The 10,803-nt window shown below is 46.7% G+C and overlaps 1 protein-coding gene across 2 annotated transcripts in view; it reads left to right on the forward strand.

Moving 5' to 3' along the window:
• The window catches only part of LOC110502593 (unconventional myosin-Vc), a 54,155-nt gene extending 45,780 nt beyond the window's left edge, over positions 1 to 8,375 (forward strand). Inside the window, exons 33-40 of one of the 2 annotated variants that reach the window (XM_090214120.1) lie at positions 130 to 284; positions 510 to 599; positions 770 to 920; positions 4,024 to 4,211; positions 5,214 to 5,311; positions 6,674 to 6,851; positions 7,409 to 7,489; positions 7,656 to 8,375. In XM_090214120.1, the coding sequence (XP_090070246.1) occupies positions 130 to 284; positions 510 to 599; positions 770 to 920; positions 4,024 to 4,211; positions 5,214 to 5,311; positions 6,674 to 6,851; positions 7,409 to 7,489; positions 7,656 to 7,811 (1,097 nt within the window). In that variant the 3' untranslated portion in view covers positions 7,812 to 8,375. The other variant, XM_090214127.1, reaches the window with a different exon arrangement.
• Positions 8,376 to 10,803: the final 2,428 nt, after the last annotated feature.

A 10,803-nucleotide genomic window follows, 5' to 3' on the forward strand; every position in this document is an offset into this window, starting at 1 on the left:
ACTCGGCTCTTCGTCAGACCTGAAACCCAGGGGGGTGGTGGTGAACATGATCCCCAACATGGCCGCCCAGCTTCTCTTCATGTGTGTCCGTTAATCTGGCCCATGTTTGTAACTGTCCTATGTTTGCAGACCTGAAACCCAGGGGGGTAGTGGTCAACATGATCCCCAACATGGCCGCCCAGCTTCTCTTCATGTGTGTCCGCCACGCTGACTACCTCAACGACGGAGCAAAGCTCAAGTCCCTCATGAACGCCATAATCAGCGGGGTTAAGAAGGTCATCACGGTAAACTGAGTCAGCGTTCTATTCTGTTCCTGTTCTGCATTTCACAGTTCTTCATACGACTCTGAAAACTCATAACAGGCCAAAATGTTGTGTGTGTGTGTGTGTGTGTGTGTTCTTCTTTTGTCCCTGGGGGAATGAAAGACCTTGTTTACATATCAAATGAGGATCTTATCAGGATTTGTTTGTTGTTTTTTTATGTTGTTGTCATTTGTTTACCTGTCTCAGGATCACCAAGCAGACTTTGAATTGCTGTCGTTCTGGCTCTCGAACATGTACCACATGCTCAACTGTCTGAAGCAGTACAGTGGAGAGGAGGTAGGATCGTCCTCTACTATTTAATACGGCACACCATCAAGGGGTTCTATCCACAGATAATGTACCAGTCCATATGTTGTTTCATATTTACGTAGTAATACTCTGACCTAAAGATCTGTTGTTGTTGTTATTATTATAAAATGTTCATTTTTATCCGGCGTTTTCCACAGGAGTTTATGAAACAGAACTCTCCGCGTCAGAAGAAGAACTGCTTGCAGAACTTTGACCTGTCTGAACACAGACAGATCTTCAGTGATCTGGCCATCCGTATCTACCACCAGTTTATATCTGTTATGGAGAAGGCTCTTATGCCTATGATCGGTAGGTTACTCTCATAAGATAACAACTTGTCTGAACACAGACAGATCTTCAGTGATCTGGCCATCCGTATCTACCACCAGTTTATATCTGTTATGGAGAAGGCTCTTATGCCTATGATCGGTAGGTTACTCTCATAAGATAACAACTTGTCTGAACACAGACAGATCTTCAGTGATCTGGCCATCCGTATCTACCACCAGTTTATATCTGTTATGGAGAAGGCTCTTATGCCTATGATCGGTAGGTTACTCTCATAAGATAACAACTTGTCTGAACACAGACAGATCTTCAGTGATCTGGCCATCCGTATCTACCACCAGTTTATATCTGTTATGGAGAAGGCTCTTATGCCTATGATCGGTAGGTTACTCTCATAAGATAACAACATGATGTACAGTACCAGTCAAAATAGTTTGGACACACCTACTCATTCCAGGGTTTTTTCTTAATTTTTTTACTATTTTCTTCATTTTAGAATAACAGTGAAGACATCAAAACTATGAAATAACACATATGGAATCATGTAGTAACCCAACAAAAGTGTTTAACAAATCCAAATATATTTTAGATTCTTCAAAGTAGCCACCCTTTGCCTTGATGACAGTTTTGCACACTCTTCCTACAGGTAGTAGGAGGGTGTTTGTCCCACTAAGCGCAAACCAGATGGGATGGTGTATCGCTGCAGAATGCTGTGGTAACCATGCTGGTTTAGTGTGCCTTGAATTCTAAATAAATCGCTGACCGTGTCACCAGCAAAGCGCCCTCACACCTCCTCCTCCATGCTTCACGGTGGGAACCACACATGCAGAGATCATCGGTTCACCTACTCTGCATCTCACAAAGACACGGCGGTTGGAACCAAACATCTCTCATTTGGACTCATCAGACCGAAGGACATGTTTCCACCGGTCTAATGTCCATTGCTCGTGTTTCTTGGTCCAAGCAAGTCTCTTCTTATTATTGGTGTCCTTTAGTAGTGGTTTCTTTGCAGCAGTTTGACCATGAAGGCCTGATTCACGCAGTCTCCTCTGAACAGTTGAAAGAAATTCCACAAATTAACTTTTAACAAGGCACACCTGTTAATTTAAATGTATTTCAAATCCAATTAAATGAAATAGCCCTTCTTACATCAGCTGATATCTCAAAGTGCTGTACAGAAACCCAGCCTAAAACCCCAAACAGCAAGCAATGCAGGTGTAGAAGCATGGTGCCTAGGAAAAACTCCCTAGAAAGGCCAGAACCTAGGAAGAAACCTAGAGTGGAACCAGGCTATGAGGGGTGGCCAGTCCTCTTCTGGCTGTGCCGGGTGTAGATTATAACAGAACATGGCCAAGATGTTCAAATGTTCATAGATGACCAACATGGTCAAATAATAGTAAACACAGTGAACAGGTCAGGGTTCCATAGCCGCAGGCAGAACAGTTGATACTGGAGCAACAGCACGGCCAGGTGGACTGGGGACAACAAAGAGTCATCATGTCAGGTAGTCCTGAGGCATGGTCCTAGGGCTCAGGTCCTCCGAGAGAGAGAAAGAAAGAGAATAAGAGAGCGCATACTTAAATTCACACAGGACACCGGATATAACAGACTGACCCTAGCCCCCCGACACAAACTACTGCAGCGTAAATACTGGAAGCTGAGACAGGAGGGGTGGGGAGACACTGTGGCCCCAGCCAATGATACCCCAGGACAGGGCCAAACAGGCAGGATATAACCCCATCCCCTTTGCCAAAGCACAGCCATTAGAGGGATATCTTCAACCGGCAACTTACCATCCTGAGACAAGGCCGAGTATAGCCCACAAAGATCTCCGCCACGGCACAACCCAAGGGGGGGCACCAACCCAGACAGGAAGATCACATCAGCGATTCAACCCTACTCAAGTGACGCACCCCTCCTAGGGACGGCATGGAAGAGCACCAGTAAGCCAGTGACACAGCCCCTGTAATAGGGTTTGAGGCAGCGAGTCCCAGTGGAGAGAGGGGAACCGGCCAGGCAGAGACAGCACCTCATGAAGCTGGTTGAGAGAATGCAAAGCTGTCAAGGCAAAGGGGGGCAACTTTGAAGAATATAAAATATATTATGATTTGCTTAACACTTTTTTTTGGTTACTACATGATTCCATAGTTTTGATGTCTTCACTATTATTCTACAATGGTACTGTACATTGATATGATTTTTTATTTGATTTATTTAACCTTTATTTAACTAGGCAAGTCAGTTGAGAACAAATTCTAATTCTCAATGACGGCCTAGGAACAGTGGGTTAACTGCCTGCTCAGGGGCAGAACGACAGATTTGTACCTTGCCAGCTCGGAGGATAAGATCTTGCAACCTTCCGGTTAATAGTCCAACGCTATAACCACTAGGCTACCTGCAGTCCCTCCACTCTAACCACTAGGCTACCTGCAGTCCCTCCACTCTAACCACTAGACTACCTGCCGCCCCTCCACTCTAACCACTAGGCTACCTGCAGTCCCTCCACTCTAACCACTAGGCTACCTGCCGCCCCTCCACTCTAACCACTAGGCTACCTGCCGCCCCTCCACTCTAACCACTTGACTACCTGCCACCCCCCCACTCTAACCACTAGGCTACCCTGCCGCCCCTCCACTCTAACCACTAGGCTACCTGCCGCCCCTCCACTCTAACCACTAGGATACCCTGCCGCCCCTCCACTCTAACCACTAGGCTACCTGCCGCCCCTCCACTCTAACCACTTGACTACCTGCCGCCCCTCCACTCTAACCACTAGGATACCTGCCGCCCCTCCACTCTAACTACTAGGTTACCTGCCGCCCCTCCACTCTAACCACTAGGCTACCTGCCGCCCCTCCACTCTAACCACTAGACTACCTGCCGCCCCTCCACTCTAACCACTAGGATACCTGCCATCCCTCCACTCTAACCACTAGGCTACCTGTCATCCCTCCACTCTAACCACTAGGCTACCCTGATACATACATTGATAGTCACTTTCCATTAAATATTTGTAGAAATCCAAGAAAGTATTGTTATATAAAGGTTAAAAATGTCAATATAGGTTTTCACACATGCATACAGTACCTGTTGTACATAAGGAGTGTGTGTCTGTTTCCTCCAGTTCCTGGTATGCTGGAGCATGAGAGTCTCCAGGGAATCTCTAGTATGAAGCCTACAGGTTTCCGTAAGCGTTCCAGCAGCATCTATGAGGACCAGGAGGTCTACACCATCTCTTCTCTCCTCCAGCAGCTCAGTCTGTACCACAGCACTATGAGTCAGCATGGCATGGAGGAGGTGCTGGTCAGACAGGTAGGAGGAGGGGCTGGTCAGACAGGTAGGACGGGGGGGTCACTCAGGGTCTGGTCAGACAGGTAGGAGGAGGGGCTGGTCAGACAGGTAGGACGGGGGGGTCACTCAGGGTCTGGTCAGACAGGTAGGAGAGGGGGGGATCAGACAGGTAGGGGGGGATCAGAGGGGCTGGTCAGATGGGGGGGGGGGGGGGGGGGGTCAGACAAGTAAGGGGAATCAGACCGATAGGAAGGGGGGGGGGGCAAACAGGTAGGAGGAGGGTGGGCAGACGGGCAGGACGAGGGGAGGGGGGGCAGACGGGTAGGACGAGGGGAGGGGGGGCAGACGGGTAGGACGAGGGGAGGGGGGTCAGACGGGTAGGACGAGGGGAGGGGGGGCAGACAGGTAGGAGGAGGGTCACTCAGGGTCTGGTCAGACAGGTGGGGGGGGGGGGCAGTGTGTGTGTGTCCTGGGGGCTGTAGGGGAAAGGAGTAAACTCCCTCTTGGGATCAATTGTGGGGTTGCACAGGTATCGATTCTTGGACCTCTATGATTTTCAGGTTCTATTTGCATCTACCTGTGTTTGTGTCTGACCCTGTGTTGTCCAACATCTACCTGTGTTTGTGTCTGACCCTGTTGTCCAACATCTACCTGTGTTTGTGTCTGACCCTGTCTTGTCCAACATCTACCTGTGTTTGTGTCTGACCCTGTGTTGTCCAACATCTACCTGTGTTTGTGTCTGACCCTGTGTTGTCCAACATCTACCTGTGTTTGTGTCTGACCCTGTTTGTCCAACATCTACCTGTGTTTGTCTGACCCTGTCTTGTCCAACATCTACCTGTGTTTGTGTCTGACCCTGTGTTGTCCAACATCTACCTGTGTTTGTGTCTGACCCTGTCTTGTCCAACATCTACCTGTGTTTGTGTCTGACCCTGTCTTGTCCAACATCTACCTGTGTTTGTGTCTGACCCTGTCTTGTCCAACATCTACCTGTGTTTGTCTGACCCTGTGTTGTCCCAACAGGCTTTGAAACAGACTTTCTTCCTGGTGGGTGCGGCCACACTCAACAACATCCTGCTACGCAAAGACATGTGCTCCTGTAGGAAGGGCATGCAGATCAGGTAGGGGTGTGTGTGTGTGATGAACAAGAAGAAACAGAGGAAGAGATGGGAAGTTAAATCCTCCCCAGCAAACAGTGAAAGTTCCTACAACGTATGTTAAACGTAACACATGTTTCAGGTACCTGTCTATATGCTACTGTAGGTAACGTAGCAACATGTTTCAGGTACCTGTCTGTATTCTACTGTAGGTAACGTAGCAACATGTTTCAGGTACCTGTCTGTATGCTACTGTAGGTAACGTAGCAACATGTTTCAGGTACCTGTCTGTATTCTACTGTAGGTAACGTAGCAACATGTTTCAGGTACCTGTCTGTATGCTACTGTAGGTAACATAGCAACATGTTTCAGGTACCTGTCTGTATGCTACTGTAGGTAACATAGCAACATGTTTCAGGTACCTGTCTGTATGCTACTGTAGGTAACGTAGCAACATGTTTCAGGTACCTGTCTGTATGCTACTGTAGGTAACGTAGCAACATGTTTCAGGTACCTGTCTGTATGCTACTGTAGGTAACGTAGCAACATGTTTCAGGTACCTGTCTGTATGCTACTGTAGGTAACATAGCAACATGTTTCAGGTACCTGTCTGTATGCTACTGTAGGTAACATAGCAACATGTTTCAGGTACCTGTCTGTATTCTACTGTAGGTAACATAGCAACATGTTTCAGGTACCTGTCTGTATTCTACTGTAGGTAACGTAGCAACATGTTTCAGGTACCTGTCTGTATTCTACTGTAGGTAACGTAGCAACATGTTTCAGGTACCTGTCTGTATGCTACTGTAGGTAACATAGCAACATGTTTCAGGTACCTGTCTGTATTCTACTGTAGGTAACGTAGCGACATGTTTCAGGTACCTGTCTGTATGCTACTGTAGGTAACATAGCAACATGTTTCAGGTACCTGTCTGTATGCTACTGTAGGTAACATAGCAACATGTTTCAGGTACCTGTCTGTATGTTAGGTAACATAGCAACATGTTTCAGGGACCTGTCTGTATTCTACTGTAGGTAACGTAGCAACATGTTTCCGGTTACCTTTCTGTATGTTAGGTAACATAGCAACATGTTTCAGGTACCTGTCTATATGCTACTGTAGGTAACATAGCAACATGTTTCAGGTACCTGTCTGTATGTTACTGTAGGTAACGTAGAAACATGTTTCAGGCACCTGTTTGTATGTTACTGTAGGTAACGTAGAAACATGTTTCAGGCACCTGTCTGTATGCTACTGTAGGTAACGTAGCAACATGTTTCCAGGTGTAACGTCCAGTTACCTGTTTGTTTTCCAGGTGATTGGAACCAGCGACCTTTCGTTTACTGTCCGAACGCCCCCTAACCGCTAGGCTACCTGTTTTGCAGGTGTAACATCAGTTACCTGGAGGAGTGGCTGAAGGAGAAGGACCTCGTGCAGGGTACCAGTGCCATGGAAACTCTGAAGCCTCTGTGTCAGGCTGCCTGGCTACTGCAGGTCAACAAGACCACTGATGACGACGCCAAGGAAATCATAGAACAATGCTCTGAACTCAACACTGTACAGGTACTGAAGGACGATGTACTACAGGGTTCTCCAACTAGCGGCCTGCGGGGGGGGGGTTATTTGGTCCCCCCCACCCAAGTTTTCTGAGCAAAAATAAATATACTTATTATTTTTATTTTTTTTACATTTTATTGTTGGACAGTAAACACTGTAAAAGCACCAGGAAATCAGCACTAAGTGATTTTAATTTAGGAAATCAGTTCTCAACTATTCCCACACGTAATAGAGAGATGTGATTGTATACACATGTAAGGAAGGTTTGAAATGATTTTAGTCAAATCTGTTTGTTTGTGTATTTCTTGCGGTCAATTTTCAGTCTGTAAATTTATTAGTAATTATGTTCCAGTCCCCTGACGATCTGCTCAAGAAAGGATCGTCCCGCGGCTGAATCTAGCTGATGTTTCTTCCTGTACTACATTACCCATAATGCTTTGACAAGAAGCTAACAAAATGTTGTACCCCTATCCTTACAGATACTTAACACGGGCAGTACTTTAGATTTACTGTGAATATTACTCAGTGTCACTGACAGAACCTTGTTTATTGTCCTGTTCTAGATTGTCAAGATTCTGAATTCTTACACTCCCATTGATGATTTTGAGAAAAGGGTGGCACCGTCCTTTGTCCGCAAAGTTCAGGTAAGGTGTAAATGTGCATCCCGATCACGTGACAAGGATCATGTGCACCTGAATTATTATGAAATTATTTTAATCACAGCAGTTCCAGTATATGGAAATTCAAGACAATCCAAAACCAGTTCCATGAACTAAATTTAAGAAATGAATGTATTTCCCTTGTCCTCAGGGCTTGCTCCAGGACCGTGAGGGGGGATCCTCCCAGTTGATGTTAGATACCCAGTATCGTTTCCAGGTCACCTTCCCCTTCACCCCATCCTCTCAGGCCCTGGAGCTACTACAACTGCCATCCAGCCTCAGACTGGGCTTCATCACCAGGATCTAACCCCTGACCTCTGGGGGAGGCGGTAGCCTTGACTTTAGAGAAGCGGTCCATTAACCTAAAGGTTGCTGGTTTGAATCCCAGGGATGACGGGGTGAAAACCTGGCAGGAGTGAGGTGCCACTGTCTACCAGCATCTCGGGTGCGACCAACTACCATTGTAGCCAAATAGCCTTTTAAAAATGATTTAGTGTCCGATAATACAGTTTGAAATAAATATTACTCTGACGTCTGAATTTTGTGACGTAAATGCAGATGCTGTTGCAGAGCTAAATGCTTGGAGAGTACAGTGAGAAACGTTACTTCTCAGCTGGATGAGATGGGAAATGCACTTCTGCAGAAAACAGTTTAAAGTTCAATAAGTTCAATATCAAACTGCTGTTTTTTTTTTGTAGTAAATTCAAATATGTCAAATACTCAATGTTTTGGAGTAACATGCACGGTACATCAAATGTCTTTTTTTGTTTTGTTTTCAAATATATATATTTTGTAAATCATACTGTAGAAGTATTTTTGTATCTTAAATAATATACCGAACAAAAATATAAACGGAAACATGCAACAATTTCAGAGATTTTACGGAGTTACAGTTTTATATAAGGAAATCACTCAATTGAAATAAATTCATTAGGTGCCTAATCTATGGATTTCACATGACTGGGAATACAGATATACATCTGTTGGTCTCAGATACCTTAAAAAAGGTAGGGGCGTGGATCAGAAAACCAGTCAGTATCTGGTGTGGATCAGAAAACCAGTCAGTATCTGGTGTGGATCAGAAAACCAGTCAGTATCTGGTGTGGATCAGAACACCAGTCAGTATCTGGTGTGACCACCATTTGTCTCATGCAGCGCGACACATCTCCTTCACATAGAGTTGATCAGGCTGTTGATTGTGGCCTGTGGAATGTTGTCCCCACTCCTCTTCAATGGCTGCATACACCCTACCGACATGGGGCCGTGCATTATCAAATCAAATGTATATACAGTGCCTTGCGAAAGTATTCGGCCCCCTTGAACTTTGCGACCTTTTGCCACATTTCAGGCTTCAAACATAAAGATATAAAACTGTATTTTTTGTGAAGGGGAGGGGTCAGGAGACACTGGCCCCATCCGAGGACACCCCCAGACAGGGCCAAACAGGAAGGATATAACCCCACCCACTTTGCCAAAGCACAGCCCCCACACCACTAGAGGGATATCTTCAACCAGCAATTTACCATCCTGAGACAAGGCCGAGTATAGCCCACAAAGATCTCTGCCACAGCACAACCCAAGGTGGGGCGCCAACCCAGACAGGAAGCTCACGTCAGTGACTAAACCCAATCAAATGACGCACCCCTCCTAGGGACGGCATGGAAGAGCACCAGTAAGCCAGTGACTCAGCCCCTGTAATAGGGTTAGAGGCAGAGAATCCCAGTGGAAAGAGGGGAACCGGCCAGGCAGAGACAGCAAGGGCGGTTCGTTGCTCCAGAGCCTTTCCGTTCACCTTCCCACTCCTGGGCCAGACTACACTCAATGATATGACCCACTGAAGAGATGAGTCCTCAGTAAAGACTTAAAGGTTGAGACAGAGTCTGCTTCTCTCACATGGGTAGGCAGACCATTCCATAAAAATGGAGCTCTATAGGAGAAAGCCCTGCCTCCAGCTGTTTGCTTAGAAATTCTAGGGACAAATAGGAGGCCTGCGTCTTGTGACCGTAGCGTACGTGTAGGTATGTACGGCAGGACCAAATCAGAGAGATAGGTAGGAGCAAGCCCATGTAATGCTTTGTAGGTTAGCAGTAAAACCTTGAAATCAGCCCTTGCCTTGACAGGAAGCCAGTGTAGGGAGGCTAGCACTGGAGTAATATGATCAAATGTTCATGCTGAAACATGAGGTTATGGTGGTTGGATGAATGGCATGACAATGGGCCTCAGGATCTCGTCACGGTATCTCTGTGCATTCAAATTGCCATCGATTTAAAATCATTATCCGTAGCTATTGCCTTGCCCATACCATAACCCCACCACCACCATAGGGCACTCTGTTCACAATGTTGCCATCAGTAAACCACTCATCCACACAACGCCATACATGCTGTCTGTCTGCCATCTGCCCGGTACAGTTGAAACCACGATTCATCCTTCGAGAGAACACTTCTCCAGCCAGTGGCCATTGAAGGTAAGCATTTCCCCACTGAAGTCTGTGATGACACCGAACTGCAGTCAGGTCAAGACCCTGGTGAGGACGACGAGCAGATCAGCTTCTCTGAGACGGTTTCTGCAGAAAGTCTTCAGTTGTGCCACAGTTTCATCAGCTGTCCTGGTGGCTGGTCTCAGACAAACCCACAGTTTCATCAGCTGTCCTGGTGGCTGGTCTCAGACAAACCCACAGTTTCATCAGCTGTCCTGGTGGCTGGTCTCAGACAAACCCACAGTTTCATCAGCTGTCCTGGTGGCTGGTCTCAGACAAACCCACAGTTTCATCAGCTGTCCTGGTGGCTGGTCTCAGACAAACCCACAGTTTCATCAGCTGTCCTGGTGGCTGGTCTCAGACAAACCCACAGTTTCATCAGCTGTCCTGGTGGCTGGTCTCAGACAAACCCACAGTTTCATCAGCTGTCCTGGTGGCTGGTTTCAGACAAACCCACAGTTTCATCAGCTGTCCTGGTGGCTGGTCTCAGACAAACCCACAGTTTCATCAGCTGTCCTGGTGGCTGGTCTCAGACAAACCCACAGTTTCATCAGCTGTCCTGGTGGCTGGTCTCAGACAAACCCACAGTTTCATCAGCTGTCCTGGTGGCTGGTCTCAGACAAACCCACAGTTTCATCAGCTGTCCTGGTGGCTGGTTTCAGACAAACCCACAGTTTCATCAGCTGTCTGGGTGGCTGGTTTCAGACGATCCCACAGTTTCACCAGCATCCACCAGGGATGTAAACAAATTGGTTCACATAATTTTAAAGAAATATGCTTTTTTGAGAGAAATAAGTGCGTTGGGAACATTTCTGGGATT

The sequence above is a fragment of the Oncorhynchus mykiss genome, chromosome 2, assembly GCF_057628025.1.
Source record: "Oncorhynchus mykiss isolate SJ-2025 chromosome 2, ASM5762802v1, whole genome shotgun sequence".
Lineage (NCBI taxonomy): Eukaryota > Metazoa > Chordata > Actinopteri > Salmoniformes > Salmonidae > Oncorhynchus > Oncorhynchus mykiss.